General features: G+C 48.4%; 1 protein-coding gene across 2 annotated transcripts in view; it reads right to left on the reverse strand.

The window, feature by feature from the left end:
• Positions 1-102: 102 nt before the first annotated feature.
• ANKRD35 (ankyrin repeat domain 35) overlaps positions 103-19980 on the reverse strand; it is a 27331-nt gene continuing 7453 nt past the window's right edge. The window contains exons 2-15 of one of the 2 annotated variants that reach the window (XM_025375173.1): positions 18520-18639; positions 12367-12497; positions 11507-11595; positions 11080-11144; positions 9916-9973; positions 9669-9739; positions 8921-9027; positions 8000-8184; positions 7324-7361; positions 5152-7155; positions 1706-1795; positions 1414-1479; positions 822-927; positions 103-297 (exon numbers count right to left, since the gene is read on the reverse strand). In XM_025375173.1, the coding sequence (XP_025230958.1) occupies positions 865-927; positions 1414-1479; positions 1706-1795; positions 5152-7155; positions 7324-7361; positions 8000-8184; positions 8921-9027; positions 9669-9739; positions 9916-9973; positions 11080-11144; positions 11507-11595; positions 12367-12497; positions 18520-18639 (3087 nt within the window). In that variant the 3' untranslated portion in view covers positions 103-297; positions 822-864. Of the gene's footprint in view, positions 298-821; positions 928-1413; positions 1480-1705; positions 1796-5151; positions 7156-7323; positions 7362-7999; positions 8185-8920; positions 9028-9668; positions 9740-9915; positions 9974-11079; positions 11145-11506; positions 11596-12366; positions 12498-18519; positions 18667-19980 lie in introns of those variants that run through there. The other variant, XM_025375182.1, reaches the window with a different exon arrangement.

Raw genomic sequence — 19980 nt, forward strand, 5'->3', positions numbered from 1 at the left:
TTAATATTTTTTCCAGGAAAAAAAAAGAATAAAGGGATGAAAGGTATTCCTTTCCCCACTCCCCTTTAGAGAAAAAAAAAATTACACTCAGCCCAATTCCCTCCTCATGCTTTATTTTCCATACAGCTTGTTTCCATCCACACCTCCTCTGGTCTCATCCATGCTGATTCCAGGGTCCAGGTTCAGATCTGAGGTCTGTAATGGCAGGTGAAGCCCTGCCCATACCATTTCCTAGTGGCCAACACCCCCACCCACCACAGCCTGATGAAGCATCTGTCAAGCAGCGTTTCTTATTCCCTGAAAGAAGAAATTAAAGGATGAAATGCACACACTTCCATATCCTCAGTTTCCTCCCATTCATGTCAATATGCTAAAAGGGACCCTCATCTATCTGGACTGGAGAAGGGGACTATCTGCATTGGGGTGGGGGGAGGTTTGGGGGATGACTGCTCTTTGAATGAATGGTATCAAAGTGAAGAGATTCTGGATTTTGTAGAGTCCTGCCCTAAGGAACAACTTTGTACCACTATCCAACCATCACTCATCTTTTACTGGCATCTCCCTAATCCAGACCCAACCCCTCTTTTCAGTCTCCATCTCATAAGTCAGCCCCCTTAGTCCATCTGCTCACTGATTCCTGACTCCACCCAGTGATTCTCCATGTTCTGTCTTCTCAGTCACCTCAAATGCTCTATGGCCCAAAGGGCTCCCCAGTGTCAGCTACCACAGAGGCAAAAGGGACCAATTTCATTCCATACACCTCCTTTCCCAAGCCCTTTCTCCCAAGCTCCTTCCCTCGGCACCCTTAACCCACAACTCACAACAGAGAATCTCGTATCCCTGAGGGCACACAGTAAGGCTGCCTCACTCCTCTTGCATGCTAAGGATTCGCAGCAGGATATTGTACACTTCATGTTCCATGTAGCCCTGTAGATGGCAGGAAAGGAAGAAAAGGAAATGAAGAACAGAAAAGGAAGATAATGATGTCTACTTTTCAGGATTGCTGTGAGGACTACAACCATGAATATGAAGCAAAGCACCGGATACACAATAGGTGTTCCATTCTTTGTAGTTATTATTCTTAACAAGGGAGCAAGACACCAACCTCTTCTTCCCTGTTTAGGACTAAGTGGCTCCAGGAGGAGACTGAGACAGGGTATTGGGTATTGGGGACAGGAAAAGTCCTTACTATAGGCCAGGGAATTGAAATGGAGGGGGAAACACCTCTCCTTCTCACATTCATGCACAACCTCTCTTGATCTACCAAATGAGATCAGAGACCTGGCACTGGATCTGGCTTTCTGAGAAATGGCAAGTATGTACAGGGATCCTGGAGAAGAGAGAGGGACCCTAAATGAATACCCTGTACTCAGCTTTATGTCTATATGTCCCTCAAAACTCCACCATGCTCACCCGAGCAGCATTCAGGAGATGATTCCTGTAGGTGGAGATGATCTCTTCATTGTTCTTTTGGGAATCCTGGGAATGAACATCAATGGGAAGTCACATGTCTGCCCTCACCCAAGCATGAGGAGCAACACAATGAAGTGGTCAGCAGTACCAGGTGGGCTCCTTGGCCCATCACTGGTCCATCCCGGACCACTGCCTAGCCAGGCCTCTGTAATTCCTAGAATGTCTCCCATATATACATCACTTTCACTGCCGACATTCTTCTCCAGCACCATCCCTGACAGCCAAAACATACCTGCAGCTGCAGGGCAAGGCGAGCATTTTCTCCCCGAATTGCTAGAACCTCTTCTGAAAGCTGCTCCAGCTTCTTCAACAACTCCTTGATCTGAGGCCAAGAGGAAAGAGGCAACCAATGAGGCTCAAGGCATTTCTCCCACAAACACCACCCAGGGTCAAGGTCAGCTTCCTTTTACTGAGTATTTAATATGTGCCAATTTTACACAAATTGTCTCATTTAACACTCAAAACAGCTTTTCTTCTGCATGGTGTTCACTAAAAGTAGGAATAACAATGTAAAAGCTAATTAAGGTCACAGACTTCAGTGAAACCCTTAAAAGTCCAAATCTTCTTGATATTGTGAACTGTACACCTTCCAGTTTAGTTTCTTCTGGACTTTCCTCACTTGACAGTTACCTTTTACAATTTGCAGACATTATGATTAAAATTGGGCCTCTGCTGTGATGATTCCTATTTCCTCTCATGTTTTAAAGTGCAGACTAACATTTAAGTGAAAATTAGCATCAAGTAGTGCAGACATTTGTATGCATTTCCTTGATTCAATTTGTGACCTTACCAGTTTTGAATTGGAATTGAACCATTTCTTAGATAAAGGAAACTAAGTATATTGCTGCACTTTTAAGTTTTCAAAACAGTGTTTAAAAATTGCATTGTTTTTATTTTTTTTTAAACTCAGTTTAAAAAGACTAAAACGTTCTTTCAAAAGAGGCATCTAAATGCGTTCCTAATTTTGTATATGGGCTTAGGTTTTGTAACCAATAGAAAAAGCTGCTATCAAATATGATAAAACATTGAAAACTTTAAAAAAAATAAATAATAAAACAACTTTTCTTCTGAGAGGAGCAATACTTCTCTGAAGGAAGTTTGGTTTTTTTGGGGGGGGATTTGTTTGTTTGTTTTGTTTTTTTGTTTTTTAGACTGAGTCTTGCTCTGTCACCCAGGCTAGAGTGCAGTGATACCATCTCTGCTCGCTGCAACCTCCACCTCCAGGTTCAAGTGATTCTGCCTCAGCCTCCCAAGTAGCTGGGATTACAGGCATGCGCCACCACACTCAGATAATTTTTTGTATTTTTAGTAGAGACGGGGTTTTGCTATGTTGGCCAGGCTGGTCTTGAACTCCTGACCTCAGGTGATCCACCCACCTCAGCCTCCTAAAGTGCTGGGATTACAGGCGTGAGCCACTGCACCCAGTCTGTTTTGTGTTTGGAGGCACGGTCTCACTCTGTCACCCAGGCTGGAGTGCAGTGATGTGATCTCAGCTCACTGCAACCTCTAAATCTGGGCTCAAGCCAACCTCAGCCTCCTGAGTAGCACAGGCACAAGCACGTGCCACCACACTCAGCTAATTTTTGTATTTCTTTGTAGAGTTGGGGTTTTGCCATGTTGCCCGGGCTGATGTCAAACTCCTGGGCTTAGGCGATCCATCCACCTTGGCCTCCCAGAGTGCTGGGATTATGGGCATGAGCCACCGTGCTCCGCCTGAGGGAAATATTATTATCTACATTTTGTAGATAAAGAGACTGAATTAAGTAATTTGTCAAAATCACACAGCTAATAAGTGATGAAGTCATTATTTGAACCACAATCTCTTTGACTCCTTGGCCCATGCTCTTAACTTGGTACTGGATCCTAACCTACTTCTGGCTACTGACCACTAAGGGAAATGGAGATGAGTCCTTGTGGCTTATTGAGGCAGAGGCACAAACACGGTTAATGGTAACTAGCAGTAATAGGAATAGTGGTAGTAGGAATAATGATAGCTACCTTTTATTGAGTACTTACCATGGGCCAAGAGTTCCAAATCTTTTAAATAAATATAATTTCTTATTTAATGTAATCTTCACAACCATTTTATTATCCTCATTTTATAGATAAGAAAACTGAGGACTAGAGATGTTAAATAACTTGCCCAAGATCAGACAACCTCGGTCCAGAGAACACATTCTTAACCATGACACTATATTTGCTTTTACTCAATTGTCTACTTTCATCTTCTCCTTCAGTGCAGCATAAAAATACTTTCTTTAATTAACCTCAACCTGCACTTATTCCTATTCTGGATAATATTCCTTCTATTTTTATGGACTCCACACTATAGAAAACATATATTTTTTTATATATATATAATTTTTTTTTAAGGAGGAGGAGTCTCACTCTGTTGCCCAGACTGGACTGCAGTGGTGCGATCTTGGCTCACTGCAACCTCCATCTCCCAGGTTCCAGTGATTCTCCTGCCTCAGCCTCCTAGGTAGCTGGGATTACAGGTACATGCCACCACACCCAGCTAATTTTTGTATTTTTAGTAGAGATGGGGCTTCACCATGTTAGCCAGGCTGGTCTCAAACTCCTGACCTCAGGTGATCCTCCCACCTCGTATGGCTCACATACGTGAGCCACCATGCCCGGTCTCTTTATATTTTTTAATCATTCTAAATTTGACCATGTATCCAAGTTTTAATAAGAAGTCTGAAATCATTCATTTCACAGGTAAGTCTGGAACTACTGAATCCATGTGTAAATTGATATTTAGAGTTCATAAAACATGTCTCACAGAAACATGTAGACTCACATTTAGAGCAAGCGTTAGGAAACTCTGGTATCTAATAGTGGTTTTCAAGCTTTTTTTCTTTCTTTCTTTCTTTTTTGAGACGGAGTCTCGCTCTGTCACCCAGGCTGGAATGCAGTGGTGCAGTCTCAGCTCACTGCTACCTCCGCGTCTCTGGTTCAAGTGATTCTCCTGCCTCAGCCTCTTGAGTAGCTGGGATTATAGGTGCGTGCCACCACGCCCAGCTAATTTTTGCATTTTTAGTAGAGACGGGGTTTTACCATGTTAGTCAGGCTGGTCTCGAACTCCTGACCTCAGGTAATCCACCCGCCTCGGCATCCAGAGTGCTGGGATTACAGGCGTGAGCCACCACACTCGGCCTCAAGCTTTTTTTCTTTGCGTTGGTGTCCTCTTTGCCAATGGACATTGTTTTGTAGAACCCACTCTGAAGTGGAGGGGAGAAGAGCAGCTATCACTGGGTCTACTTTTCTTAACTCATTAGTTCCTGAGTCACCTCCTCAGAACCTCAGTGAAACCACAGCAACCCATCATGCTATTAGGCCTCTTCCCAGGCTAATAGTAATTCAAGTCCAAATGCTAATAAACGATGGTGCTGCCCTGGTGGCAGCCCTAAGCACACTGCTTCTGAATCTGGGTGCCAAATTTTAGTACCTAAACCCCCTTCTCTCTTCCACTTATACCTTACCTCACCTCCAATCTCACCAACCCCCTCCGACCCACCAGAACATAGCAGTGTGGTCCCTGCAAAGGACTGGCGCTCCGTTTGGGGTATTGATCTGACCCACTGCTGCAACAACGGTAGCTGGATTCAGGTTAGCAAACTCCCAAATACACAGAAACTTTCCCCAGTGCTCCCCAGGGCTACCTCAGCTGCTCACCTTGGCCTCCTTGTCTCGGCAAGCCCCAATGAGATGTTCCATCTTCTCTTTCAGCAGCTCTGCTGTTTTCTCAAACTGCTCGGAGCGCCCCCGCATCTCGCTGGCCTGGCGCTCTTGTTCGGCTGCCTTAGCGGCCAGGTCCCCGCTCCGGCGGCGCTCCTCGGCCACCGCCTCCCGCAGCCGACCCATTTCCCGGCAGGCCGTGTTATACTTTTCCAGCAGAGCCTTTAGCTCCTGGCCCCAAGCCTGGGCCTGGGCCACCAGCGAACCCCGAGTTTTCTCGTGTTGCCGTAGGCTGGCTGCCTCCCGGGCCCTTAGCTCAGCCACTTCCTCTGTGGCTTGGTAGAGCAGCTGCTTCAGCTTTCCGATCTCCTGGCTCTTCCCGCTCATCGTGGCCTGAACTGCCCGCAGCTCTTCCTCCAGCTTCCCCAAGTCTTGCTCCAGAGCGGCCACTTGGGGGGATGCTGGGGCCTTTAAGGAGGTGCCTGGCTCCCGACATGGGGACAAGGACCCCCGCAACTGCCGGTTTTCTTCTTGCAACCGAGCCAGCACCTGCTGGGCCTCCCGGTGCTGATCTACCAGGGTGGTGATGCAGGCCCGCAGCTCCTCCAGGGGCTCCGCTGCTTTGCTTTGTGCACTCCTCTTGCCCACTAGCTCTGGGGGCAGGCAGTCCCACAGCCCTCGGAGACCGCTGCTCTGGGCGGCCAGGAGCTTCCGCAGCTTCTCTGTGGCCTCCTTCTCCACCGCCAGTTCATCTGTCAGCAGCCCCACACTCTGCCGCAACTGCTGTAGCTGGACCTGCGCCTCTGGCTTGGGCACAAATTCCCGCTGCAGCCGCTGGCTCAGGGACTGCAGCTCCCTCTGCAACCTCTGCCGCTCCCGCCCCAACTCCCCTAACTCCTCTACCAAGTTACTGTTGCTCAGTCTCAGTGCTGACACCTCCTTCTCCAGCTGTCCCTTTGCCAGGCCTCCTAGGGCCTTTTCCCCTCCAGGGACGCCTAGAGGCTCTCCGCGAGCCCCAGGAACCCTTTTCTCCTTCTCTTCATCCTCTCTGATGCTCCCTGGGGCTGCCTTTAGGGCTCCCTCTCTGGACTCCTGGGAAGGAACCTCAGGTTTCACCTGTAATCCTGCCTTTGCCCGTTCCAGCCTTGCCAGCACGCACTCCAGTCGGGCCTCCATCTTCTCCCAGGCAGCTGCTGCTGCCTCAGCACGGGGAGTCCCCAGGGCTCCCTCCATGACTGGTCTTGACAAAGCCCCCCGGGCAGCATCCTTTTCTCGCCACACTGCAGCAAGCTCCTCCCTTAGTTGTAGCAGAAGCTGGTTCATGGCTGCTGGGCCCACTGGTTCAGCCACTGTGCCTCCTGGTTCAACTCCTAGAACCTGGGAACTCTCCTTCTGGCCAGCAAGCAGCTGGTCAGCATGATCATGGCCAAAGGTCTGTGCACCACTGGTAGTCAGTTGCTGTCCTGTGGTTTTCCTGATGGTCTCAGACTCTGGGCTCTGGGGTGGCCCCTGTTCTTCTTGTTGGGACCTTCCATGGACTTCATACTGGATCTCTCCTGGGGCTGAGTCCTCAGCCTTCTTCAGAGCTAATACTGGATTTACTGTGGCTGCTGCCTGCTGCTGCTTCTTTAGCTCTTGTATACGCTCAGCCAGCAGGTCCATAGGACAACCCTGCTCCATGCCATCCCCTCCAGGCCGGAGACTAGAGCCTTGCCTTCCTGAAGCTCTGGGCTCCCAGGATAGGAGGAGCCCTAGCTCCTGCACCTGCTCTCGAATCTGGTTCTCAAGTCTCAGACAGGCTGCAGCTTGAGTCTTACACTCTTCTGTCTTTTGCACCAACTCCTGCTCCAACTGAACAACTTTCCTCTGCTCCTCTTCATACTTCCACCTCCACTCCTCCAAGCTCGGGTCTTCGTCCTCCTCTTCCTCTTGCTCCTCTTCAGGCTCTGCTCTCCATGGGCTCTTAGGTGGAGAACCTGCTTGGGGCTCAGATGGAGAGGCCTATGTTGGAAACAGAATAGTAAAGTGTGGCCACTAGGCAACAAACTGAGCCCCAGGAGTGCCTTTTTTCTCTTAAATGTCTTGACACCCCAAGGACCACTGGGAGTAGTCACAGTGGGATAGCCTGGGGTGTGTCAAAAGCAAAAGGGGAGGCACTTAGGTTCTTACCTGGGATGCAAGATCTGGGTGCTGGACTAGCCTCTGACCTATAAGAAAAGATATGAGGAAAATGAGAGAGAAGACAGGTTCCATGTACTTCTAGCCCACATTCTTAGCTTCAGACTTTTTCTGAGAGAAGTGGCCTCTCTGTGATCAATCTCACCACACATCTTCCTGGTGCCAGAAGCCAGTCTTGTTTAGTGGATCCCTAACTATCCAGCAACTTTGGCGTCCTCTCCCAGAAATGAGTCTCCTCATTCATTTTGTTCACTCATTTATTTATTGGTCACTGTGTCCGGCACTTTAATAAGCACTAGAACTTCAATGGTGAGCAAAACAGAAATGGCCTGTCACCTAAGCGGATTACAGTCTGGTAGAGGAAAGAGAGAGTGACCAACAAATCACACAAATAGACGTACAATTACAACTCATAAATGCTAGAAACAGCACTAGCCAGAGTTGTCCTCAGTGAGAGACCAGGCTGCATTGAAGAATTTTGTGATTATACTTTTGGCATGGGAATTTGGGGTCCTCTCACAGTAGCAGCAATAAATACGTAAACTCTCAACTCAGGTGACAAATATCTGTCAGATAGCTTACTTCCATGGAAACAAATGGGACTCTAAGAAACTTCTCTGATTCTAGGGCTATCAAGGAGAACCTGGAAGTTACAAAAGGGCTTTACCGCCCCGCTGCCGCCGGTTCAGGGCCTGCTGTAGCAGCCTCCACAGTGACTTGTCTTGCGTGTGCAGAGCATAGTGCAGAGCATCGTGCCCTGTGCTGTCCACAGCCCCCGCGTCTGCTCCGTGGCTCAGGAGCAGTTCAGCCACCTCGGCACTGCCTTTCTCACAGGCCAGGATCAAAGCCGATCTGTGGGTTGAGACAAATCTGAGCATAGACTTACCCCCATGGAATCTAGAAGTCCTGGATCCAGACATTCCACTCATAGGGTAAGCTCTCACTCAGTGGGATCAGGAGAACAACAGACCAACATTAGACCAGACTAGATTTTTTTTTTTTTTGAGACGGAGTTTTGCTCTTGTTGCCCAGGCTGGAGTGTAATGGCGCGATCTCGGCTCACCACAACCTCTGCCTCACCACAACCTCTGCCTCCCAGGTTCAAGCGATTATCCTGCCTCAGCCTCCCGAGTAGCTGGGATTACAGGCATGTGCCACCACACCTGGCTAATTTTGTATTTTTAGTAAAGACTGGGTTTCTCCATGTTGGTCAGGCTGGTCTTGAACTCCCAACCTCAGGTGATCTGCCCGCCTCGGCCTCCCAAAGTGCTGGGATTACAGGGATTCTACATACAATTTTTATTGGAAAAAAGGATCCTCTTGCTTAAAAGATAATTTGAAAACCAGTAAATTCAGCCAATGGGTCCAGAGCATGGATTCTACTTCCGGGGTCATCTATCTATGAAGGCAGTGGTGGCAGCAGGCAGAGTTCTTCAGAACCTCCACTGGGAAGGAATGAGGTTCCCAAGAACACAAAGACCAACCTGACTTCTTCCCCAACACACATACACACACACACGTTGCCCACTGGCTTCTTTCTAAATTGGTCAGGCATGGGAATTGGGGTGGGTAAACAAGGAGGGCTCACTTGTCATTCTTGTCTGTAACATTAACTCGGGCACCTCTCTGCAGCAGCTGTGAGCAGATAGCTGTGTGCCCACTCAGCGACGCGATCATCAGGGGTGTACGTCCATCCTGCACAGATTGTAGGAAGGGGTTCATGAGGAGCCAGGGACTGCCAGAGGCTTGACACAATCCTTTTTTTTTTTTTTTTTTTTTTTTGAGACGGAGTCTCGCTGTGTCGCCCAGGCTGGAGTGCAGTGGCCGGATCTCGGCTCACTGCAAGCTCCGCCTCCCGGGTTCACGCCATTCTCCTGCCTCAGCCTCCCAAGTAGCTGGGACTACAGGCGCCCGCCACCTCGCCCGGCTAGTTTTTTGTATTTTTTAGTAGAGATGGGGTTTCACCGTGTTAGCCAGGATGGTCTTGATCTCCTGACCTCGTGATCCGCCCGTCTCGGCCTCCCAAAGTGCTGGGATTACAGGCTTGAGCCACCACGCCCGGCCGACACAATCCTAATGGCTCCCCTCCCCTCACACCACTCCAGAAAAAATAAAAGCCCAGATCTTGGGCCTAAACACTCCCTTTTGGAGGGTCAGAAGCTCTCCAGAAGATAAGGCTTAACCTCTCTGTGAGGAAGAAGAGGAGAAGCAGGAGGAGAAGGAAGAGAAGGGTGGTGCTAACACAACCCTAGGTCATGGAAGTTGGCCAATCAAGCTCAGAGAGAGCAGCAGCTTGCCTGTGTAGGACACTGCCCACTTGCCCATCTGACACTCACATTATCCAACACGTCCAGGAAGGCTTCGTGGTCACACAGCAGGAGTACACTTGAGGCACAGCCAGAGGAGGCTGGGAAGGAGATGATTGGGTTGAGGGGAAGCATGAACAAAGCCTGCTCAGACTATAACCCAACATCCCTTCCAACCATTTCATTGGTTGGCTCTGGCTGCCCTTCCCTCCTCACACCTCCCCTTTCCCACCCTGTAGTCCCTGCAGCCCTGTTCCCATGAGTCCCCTGCACACACCTGCCCAGTGCAATGGACTACGGTTTTCTGCATCCACAGCATCTTCATTAGCACCATGCTGCAAATGGCCACAAAGGGAAGCAGCATGGAGCTCGGTGTTAACATCCTCATCCCATACCCCCATTGGGTTACCAATTTCTGTGGCAATATGAGGAGGGGCAGGAGGGCCACTTTGGAGAAGGCTGTCTACTAGGCAAGCCCAGTTCATTCATTGCTGATGATAGGCAGCGTTGATTATCAGCCCTGGTTTCTAAACCAAGGGGCTAAGAAAAATCAGATGGCAGATAAGTAAAAGTGTTAGGGAAAATGACACCAATGTCCCCATGGCTGGTACTTTAGAAACATAATTGTGAAACTTGGAAAGGATTAGGAAGAACAAAAGCAGAACATCCATTTGCCTGATGGCTGGTTAAGATAACTGCTTTTTGTTGTTGTTGTTGTTGTTGAGACGAGTCTTGCTCTGTTGCCCAGGCTGGAGTGCAGTGGTGCAATCTCGGATCACTGCAAGCTCTGCCTCCCGGGTTCAAGCGATTCTCCTGCCTCAGTCTCCCAAGTAGCTGGGACTACAGACACGTGCCACCACACCCGGCTAATCTTTTCTATTTTTAGTAGAGATGGGGTTTCACTGTGTTAGCCAGGATGGTCTTGATCTCTTGATCTTGTGATCTGTCCGCCTCAGTCTCCCAAAGTCTGGGATTACAGGCATGAACCACCACACCCGGCTGGTAACTGCCTTTTGTACTTTTGGAAACTCGTTTATAAATTATCCACATGTCATTGTACATGATATTTCTCTTTATACTACTAGACTATAAACTCTTCAGAAACAGACAGTAGGGCTTTGGTTTAATTTGAACATCTCTGTCCTCCTTCCTCTTGCCCCTCATCATAGCAGGAAGTCACTGCAGTGGCTCTGCTAATGACAAAATCGATAGTTACTGGCAACTCTGCTTTATAACCTGCCCTCAAAGGCAGTATCAAACATGGTGCCTGTACATAGTAGGTGTTAAATAAATGTTTGCAAACAAATGATTATCAGCCCTCCTATTGGGTATGAGGCGAGTACATTTGACCAATGATTCCTTATAAGGTATGAAATGAAGTTAGAAAACTCTGGGACCACTTCTTCCCTGCGCAAGAGTAGTATCAAGGGGCTGCTCTTACCTGAAGCAGGACCTTAACACACTGTGGCTGGCAGGAGATGGTGGCCAAGTGCAGGGCAGTGCTTCCTGGAAACAGAAGGAAGGGGAGAAGGAGGGTAGGTGGCCCCATGCATGCTGATGACTCACAGGGAGGGAAGGCAAGAGACGCACAGATAATCAGGAGATTAGGGAGAGAAGCTTTCAGCCACACAGGGCCAGAAATTCCTGTTCCCCAAGTGCCTGGTACCTGTGATGAAGGTGGGAGTAGGGGTGAGGTGTGCCCAGCTTACAGGGAGGGGAACTCCTGGAGGGATGATGACCAGAACTTACTAAGGAGAGAAGCAAGGGACCACAGTAGGAACGTCCAGCAGGGCGCAGCACCGCCGCCGACTGCTGCCGTACAAGCAAGGGGCAAGCAAGCAGCGTGGCCCCGGCTCCGGCTCACTCACCGTCCTCATTCTTGCTGTTGATGTCAGCCCCATTTGCAAGCAGTAGAGTCAGACATTCTGTCAGTCCTTTGGAGGCTGCCAGATGAAACCTGCCAGAATCAAGGCCAAGAGGCAGAAGGATAAAGGGACCAGGGATGAGGAATGGGAGAATCTTGATAAGCCCTTCTTGCTATGCTCCCTACCCCAAAGCCAATCCTAAAAGCAGAAAAAGAAGCTCCCCTAGCTTGAATTTCTGAGAAAGAGAAGTCTATACGCCCTCCAATCATAAAGGGTGCTAAAAGCAAGAAAGAAATAAGAGCTACAGGTCTCAAGGAATCTCAGACTATTGCAGGGATGTCTAGGGAACACATAATTACCTGCCTTTCTGAGCACAGAACCCTTAGCAGAAGTGGAAGGGTCACAGAAAGAGTCAGTCAGAGCAGAGCAGAAGGCTGGATGTTCGAAGGCTTTGGGTAGAGACCAGGGATAACATTTCCCTTGACTTAATCACTACTCCCTCTAGCCCTGTGACTCCTATGCTACCACTTCATTTCTAATTTCCCAAGCATACACACCCTCCTACTTGTGCAATGAAGAAATACTCTACTTAGTGTATTTCTGTTTGTTTAATGGGCTTTATGTTCTTTACAAGTCAGTGGTGTCAATCTGGGTTGTGAGATGGATGGAGCTCAGGAACAATATTTTCTTTCCTCACTTTGTGTAGAACTTATATGTAGCAAAAAGCTATTGATATACTTGCTGATTAAGACAACGAAAAGAGCTCTGAAGCTGTAGGCATTCCCTGGTCCTATGTTATATTGGATTTGGGGGCCTCAAAAGGGAGCCACATGTAAGGGGCAGGGGCAGGAGGACTTACTTACGGGGACTGGCCGTTTGAGTCTAGCTTGGTGGGTCGGGCAGATTTCCTGGAGGCCAGGGCAGCCACGCGTCCCACATCTCCCCGCTGCACTGCCTCCAGCAGCTTCTGATCACGGCGGTTCCATCTCTCCACCTGGTCCAGAGCCACAAGTTGTGTGAATATAGGGGATGGGGGTAGCATAGAGAAAGAAAAGAGGCAAATGGTTAGGATGCCAAACGAGAGAAAAGGAACATCCCTGAGGTCCTTTTTCTTTTCCACAAGTCACGCATCCTAGATCATTTAGTCTTTCTTAGGTGGGCCTAGCTAAATCTTAACCAGCTAATATGCCACCAAGAACTATTGCTCATTATTTCAGCCCTGAGCCAGAAGGACCCTGGACCACTGAATTAAAAATCATTTGAGTGAATGCATAGTATTTTAAGCTGAATGCATAGTATTTCAAATGTCCTTTATCATCATTACGATTTGAGTTGTTGTTGGATGCCCAACCTGAAAGCAATCCTTTCCCTTTTGCTCTCTAGGTCTTGCTGGAGCAAATGGAACCAACCTGACCACTCTTGAGGGCTCACATTGCCTCTCACCACGGCCTCCATCCCTGAACCCCTGCTGCTCTGCTTTTTGTCATCAGTTGTTTGAGAAGTACATCAAGGCACTGAGCTTCAGGTTACAGCTAGGAGTCCCAATACCTAACCATTCCATCTCTTTTCATTGGCTTTGGGCCCCAAAATTAAAAGAGGAAACTAGAGTTTCTGTTTTCCCATATCATATCTAGGCCCTTTTGAGTGTCTTTCCCCTTTCCATGGCAACAACAACAAAAAGGCAAAGAGGTTTCTAGCTATGCTTGAGGAAGCAGCAAGAGGCAGCTCCCCTTCTCCTCCCTCCCAGTTTCCCTGGCAGGGAGCAGCTGTCTAGACAAGAGCCACACCTGGGCATGCATTGTTCTATCATTCCAGCTTGGGTTTTGCGGGTGGTGGGGTAATTACAATAATTGAAGTGCTACAGGGCGTGAAAGAGACAGCTAGGTAAAAACACCCAGGGACGAAAGTACAGAAAAGCCTGGTTTTGTCCAGAGAAGGGAATGAAAAGGAAGAGATAGATGCAAAGATCTGTGGTCTGATGTAAAGTGTGCCAGACGAGCATTTCATTGGCTGGCCTGAGTTTGGGACCTAGTTCAGCTACATTCTCGGCTATGTGACCTAGAGTAAGCCATTAAACACCTTTAACCTGTTTCCTCTTCTATAAAATATGACTAATAACAACTACCTCATCATGCTGTGACTATTAAGCGAGCTAATATACACAAAATCTCTTTATAAACTGTAAAGAGCCATACAAATGTGTGGCACCCTTGTAACAAAACAGGAAGTAGTGGGGGGTTGGTGGTGGCACATAGCATTTTATAAGGTATAATCTTAACAAGAGGCTATAGAAGGGGGTGAAGAAAAATAGGGTCTATGGAAGCCCGATAACTCATTTTCAAGCACTGTTTACGTAGCCAGGGCAAATTGTGAATCAACCACAGGAAAGCTTTAAATGTCCAAACCATAAAATTATCTAAGGTAGATGGATTCTGAGGTAACACTCCTGTACGGAAGTTGTAACTTCTCACAGTCCTTTCACGTGCTATTTCAATTAGTTTCTCAACATCCCTGGAAAGTAGTTAGGGCTATTATTCCATCTCTTTGACAGAAGAAACGGAAGTATACCGAGATTAGATAACCATTCAAGATCATGAAAAAGAGTGGCAAAAGTGGAATTAGAATCCAGGCCACGGCCGGGAGTGGTGGCTCACGCCTGTAATCCTAACACTTTGGGAGGCCGAGGTGGGTGGAATCACCTGAGGTCAGGAGTTCAAGACCAGCTTGGCCAACATGGTGAAACCCCCTCTCTACTAAAAATCCAAAAAATTAGCTGGGGGTGGTGGCGGGCACCTGTAATCCCAGCTACTCAGGAGGCTAAGGCAGGAGAATCGCTTGAACCTGGGAAGTGGAGGTTGCAGTGACCCGAGATCACACCGTTGTACTCCAGCCTGGGGGACAAGAGCAAGACTCTGTCTCAAACAAACAAAAAAAGAACCCAGGCCACCTGATGCCAAATCCTAGCTCTCACCACCAGACTACACTACTACAAGCTATAGAAAAAGGTTTACTTATTTCCAGATAAACAGTCTCAAGTTGCCTCCAGGGCAAAGCCACCCACCCTTAGACTCTACTGCCTGCACGGAGTCTCCAAACAGATTAACTGTCAAAGGACAAAATAAGCAAAATGACTCCTCCACATACTAACAGACTCTGACATGTAAGAACGCATTTCCTAATGCCCTTTGGAGACCAGGTCACCCCCAGGAAAGCAGAAAGCTAGAACTATACCACACGACAGGGTGCTGCCATCAGCTGACCTGAACCTGCAGTTCTCTGTTTAAAGTCTTGACTTTAACACTGCCTGGCTCTGTGAATTTAGGCATGTACCAACATCTCTGAACCTCAATTTCCTAATACTATAACAACCTATAAGGCCTCTAGCTCTGTGTCTGTCACATAGTAGATGCACAATAAATGTGATTTCCAATCCCCATCCTTCCTGGGCACATTTTAGATGTTCCTGGGCTCAGAATTCTCCAGCCAGGGGAGTGGAAGGGATCTTGCTGATATTATGCAGTAAATAACAGCCAAGCTGTATAGATGGTAAAGATGTTTCTTAGCAATATAGATACTTTTCTTTCCACTTCTTCTGATTTCTTTTTTCTTTTTTTGACAGAGTCTTGCTTTGTTGCCCAGGCTGAAGTGCAGTGGCATGATCATAGCTCACTGCAGCCTGGACCTCCGGGCTCGGGTGATCCTTCCACCTCAGTCTTCTGAGTAGCTGGGACTACAGGCATGCTCCACCACACCCAGATAATTGTTTTTTTCAGAGATGAGGTCTCACTGCATTGCCCAGGCTGCAGTGCCTCACTGCAGATGGGGTCTTTTAGAGATGGGGTCTCACTGCATTGCCCAAACTCCTGGGCTCAAGTGATCCTCCACACCTCAGCCTCCCAAAGTGCTGGGATTATAGGCATAAGCCACCACACCTGGCCTGGATACTTTTCTTTCCAGCTAGATAGTTCTAAATCCACCCAGTTTACTTCCTATAATCTCATTATACTAAGTAGAGTTTAGAATGGGTGGAAGTTTTTCATGGCCAAGCCTCTGCAGAGCTGGAGTAAAGGACAGAGAGATGCTTTCAAATGTTAAGACAGACACTAATGTCTTAAATGTACAGACATTTCAAATGTCTGTAGCTTACCCCAGCACGTTGGAAAGGAGGCACTAGATTACCATCACAGCCTCAAGGGAGCAATCACCAAATTAATCAGCAGACTCAATAAGTATAAGCTTTGTATTTCTATAGGTGAGATTAGAGGACTTTTGTAGAAGTAATTGTACCTTCTCCTTATCTCTCTGACAGTGTACCTATAAGCATCCTATAACATGGAAGCACACCAGCAAGTAGAGAGAGAAGGAATGACTTTTGCTGTAGGTCAGGTGAGTGGAAACAGAAAGCCTATCCTGGAGGAACCAAGACCTAATTCTCAATGTTTTAATTGCAGTAGACAGTGCTAACTTTTTGTTTGTTTGTTTGTTTTTTGAGATGGAGTCTTGCTCTTGTTACCCAGGCTGGAGTACAATGGCACCATTTTGGCTCACTGCAACTTCCACCTCCCGGGTTCAAGCAATTTTCCTGCCTCAGCCTACCAAGTAGCTGGGATTACAGGTGCCTGCCACCACACCCAGCTAATTTTTGTATTTTTAGTAGAGACAGGGTTTTGCCATGTTGGCCAGGCTGGTCCCAAACTCCTGACCTCAGGTGATTACACCCACCTCAGCCTCCCAAAGTGCTGGGATTACAGGCTTGAACCACTGCGCCCAGACAATCCAGTGCCAATTATTTAAAGCTCTCTTCTAGTCTACTTCTGGTCTACCTAGGCAGAGTAAGCTCGTATGTAAGATACCCTCAAGGATATCCTCTACTTGACTAAAATAAAATGGGATTATAGGAGTTGGGTTTTTGTTTGTGGATTTTCCTATATACTGGATAACTTAGATTTGCTTTAAAATGATCACTGCTTTTTCAGTCCTTACTCAGACTGAGGGTGCAGAGCTCTGGCCCTGGACCTAAGTGTGTGAGTGGAGATGGGTAGAGGCAGTCTTCCAGTGTGACTGGGAAGCCAGGCTTTTGGAGTGGCCAGAAAGACTGCCACACTACTTCTCTGACAAATGGTTCCAGAGTAGTTTGCCGTCCAAAACAGTGGAGGAATTTCTTATGAGAAGTATGGGGAAATTTCATGAGGAACAAATTTACAGCTGAAACTGGCCGATTTGCAAGCTTTCTATGACTGCAATCTATCTGAAGAAACAGTTTTCTTTCCAGCTAGATAATTCTAAACCCATCCAACTTACTTCCCATAATCTCATTATAGTAAGATCTTGTTATACTAAAAGTTTAGAATGGTGATCATTCTTTATGGTCAAACCTCTGTACAGCTGGAGTCAAGGAGGACAGAGGGATGGTTCCAAATTCCAAAAGCCAGTCCCCTCACTCCAGCACCTTGGAAAGGAGGTACTGCCCAAGGTTTGGGGGATCAGAAAGAATGAAATAGTTTCCCCATTCCTAAGGAGCAGGCAGACTGCACAAACCTGTAAGGGAAAGGCAACATTGAATACTTTCAGTAACTAAGGAAGAGGCCATATGAATTTCTAAAAAGTCATTATGAGTTCAGACTGAGTCTGGGCAGCCTCAGTTTCTGGGGTGTAGAATAGTAAATACCTTTTGACTGGTTGATCAATGTGTGGAAACTAAGTAGAGATGCAAATGTAAGTGGGACAAGGACAGGCCTCAACAGAATTCATACTCTTGCCTCATAGCTTGCTTCCAGGACTCTGTAACCTGCCCATGCAGAATGAGCTAATTGAACGTTTCTCATATTTGCTTATGAACGATACCACTAAGTCAAGTTAGCAAAGCAATATTGCTACAAGTAGCTGGCTAATTTGCTTCTAAATTAGCCATAACCCCAACCTCTACAGAAAATTCCACTACTAGATAAGGGGGCTCTCTGTAAGAGATCTTTAGAGAAGAAGCAGCAATATCCTCCCTAAGCCACCATCTTCTATAATTTTACGGTTTTTTTTTCTGGGAGAACATGGGGAATAGAGTGACTTCTACTGGGAACTCTGAGTCTGCTCTATCCTCTTCTCTCATCATCACTTTCCTCCAACTCAACCAAAGGAAACAGAGAGCATCATTCCTAAACAACTGGGCAAGGGTTCAGGAAATGAATAATCTGGGGAAAAGCAGGAAGAAAGTCCTTGAGCCTTGACTGGCCCAAGAACCAGTCTAATGATCAGATACTGCAGTGAACTGGCTTGGGTGGATTCTGCAGGCAACTCATCCAGTCCCTTGGGGAGCAGTCAGGCAACTGTGCATCCTCTGGCAGTGCCTGTGAGGCTGACCAGACTGCAATATTAACTCACAGCAAAAAGGCAGGAGGAAAAGTGGGACCTGCGACCATTGGGCAGAGTAGGGCAGAGGTTGGAGGGGAGAACAGAAGGTTGCTCTTGTGGGAGCATCAATTGGAAAAAGGTTTGGAGTGATGTCTAAGGAACAGCAGTGCTGGTGAGAGATGGGAATGAAAGTGGCATGGAGCAGGAGGGAAGCAATGACAGAGGAGACTGTGAAAAAGGGTTAACAGAAGGCACAGGGCTGGGAGTGCTTGTTGAACTAACAGTAAACAGCAAGGACAGAGCTACGTGGGAAGGCAAGATTGTGGGGATAGGACAGGGATGAAATATGGGGCTCTGGGACATAACTTGCTGGTGTAGAATGGAGCTTGGGGCCAGGCAGGGGCCGGGGAAGATGCTTGGGGGAGGTTTGGTACTGGGAGATGGAGCAGAAGTAGGGCCAGCGCCATGGGAAGGGGACAGAGCTGCAGAAAAAGTACCAGAAATCGGGGGTGTAGATGCGAGGAGGACAAGAAAGGGGCCAGGGGAAAGGACCCTGGGGAGGGCAGAGGTGAGGAAGGCAAGTCAGAAGCTGCATTGAGATGGGACTAACGACTTCTGTCACCACAGAGCGGGGACCCCAGCCCCATCCTCCCACACATTTTGGCACCTACCGCCACCTGTGAGCTGGAGCAGGAGAAGATACGCTTCATGGCCGGGGTCGAGGCCACGGGGGACGGGGACGCGCAGAAAGCCGGGCCACAGGTTCCCGAACCCACCGGACTTGGCAGCGGCTGTGCAAGAGACAGCTGTCAAAAAGCAGAGCGGGCCCCGCCCCAAGATACGCCTCAGAACCCGCCCTGCCCAATCAGAGGCAAGAACCCAAGGGCTGGGCTCAAAACTCCGCCTCTGGCCCTGCCCTACCCCGCCCCTGCAGAGGCGAAAAGCCCGCAGTCTTAGGCTGCGACCGGGGCTTGGCCTCAAACCTCGCCCTTCAAATCTGAACCCGCCCTGCGATCCGACCTGCTCAATCAGGAAAGGAACCGGGTGGGCTACGGCTGAGACTTCTCCCGGGCCCGGCCCCCGCCCACCCGCAGTTCCAGGCGGGGCCTCCGCCCCAAGCCCCGCCTCAACCCTGCCCCTTGGAGAGCTGTAGCTAGAGGCAGGAGGGTCCGAGCTTCTACCGTGGGCTTCGGTCTCACGGACTGTCGTATTTGCATTTAATCACTGGCGAAGTTACCTCTGCCCCCTCCAACTCCCCCCCCCCCCCCCCCCCCCCTTCCGCTGCCAAAAACCCAAGCAAAAAAGAGCATTTGAAGAGAGCAGTTCGGAAATAGGAGATTGTAGTGCTAAGCAGATCACGGATAATGCGCGGCCCGCGGTAACCTGGGGGACAAAACCTAAGGAAAGGGGATCAGGTTCAATTTTATTTTTTGTTTCTTTTTTTCTGAGACAGAGTCTCACTGTGTCGCTCTGTCGGCCAGGCCGGAGTGCATGGTGCCAGCATAGCTCACCATAACCTCCAACTCGTGGGCTTAAGGGATCCTCTCACTCCAGCCTCCCTAGTAGCTGAGACTACAGACATGCGCCACCGCGCCTGGCTTTTTTTTTTTTTTTTAAAGAGATGGAGTGTCGCTATGTTATCCAGTCTGGTCTTCAACTCCAGGCCTCAAGCGATTCTGCTCACTGTAGCCTCCCAAAGCGCTGGGATTATAGGCATGAGCCGCCACTGTCCCTGGCCCAGGCTCAATTTTTAAACGTAATACTGAATTGGAAAAGAGCAGAGAGCGAGGAGAGCACTTTTATTTTAAACCGCCCCCCGCCCCGCCCCCGCCTCAGCATAGAAACAGAAAATAACCAAACAAAAAACTGTCTTCATTATTTCCACTGCCCTTGAAGTTCAGGCTCTTGGTAATTCTTGAAATCAGTCTCCGCCCATCGGTCTTCCTGTCTCTCTTTTCTCCTCTCCCCGCGGGAGAGAGCTCACTAAAATGCATATGAAAACTTACAGGGTAGGCCGGGCGCGGTGGCTCAAGCCTGTAATCCCAGCACTTTGGGAGGCCGAGGCGGGTGGATCACGAGGTCAGGAGATCGAGACCATCCTGGCTAACATGGTGAAACCCCGTCTCTACTAA

The sequence above is a fragment of the Theropithecus gelada genome, chromosome 1 (genome assembly GCF_003255815.1).
Source record: "Theropithecus gelada isolate Dixy chromosome 1, Tgel_1.0, whole genome shotgun sequence".
Classification (NCBI taxonomy): domain Eukaryota; kingdom Metazoa; phylum Chordata; class Mammalia; order Primates; family Cercopithecidae; genus Theropithecus; species Theropithecus gelada.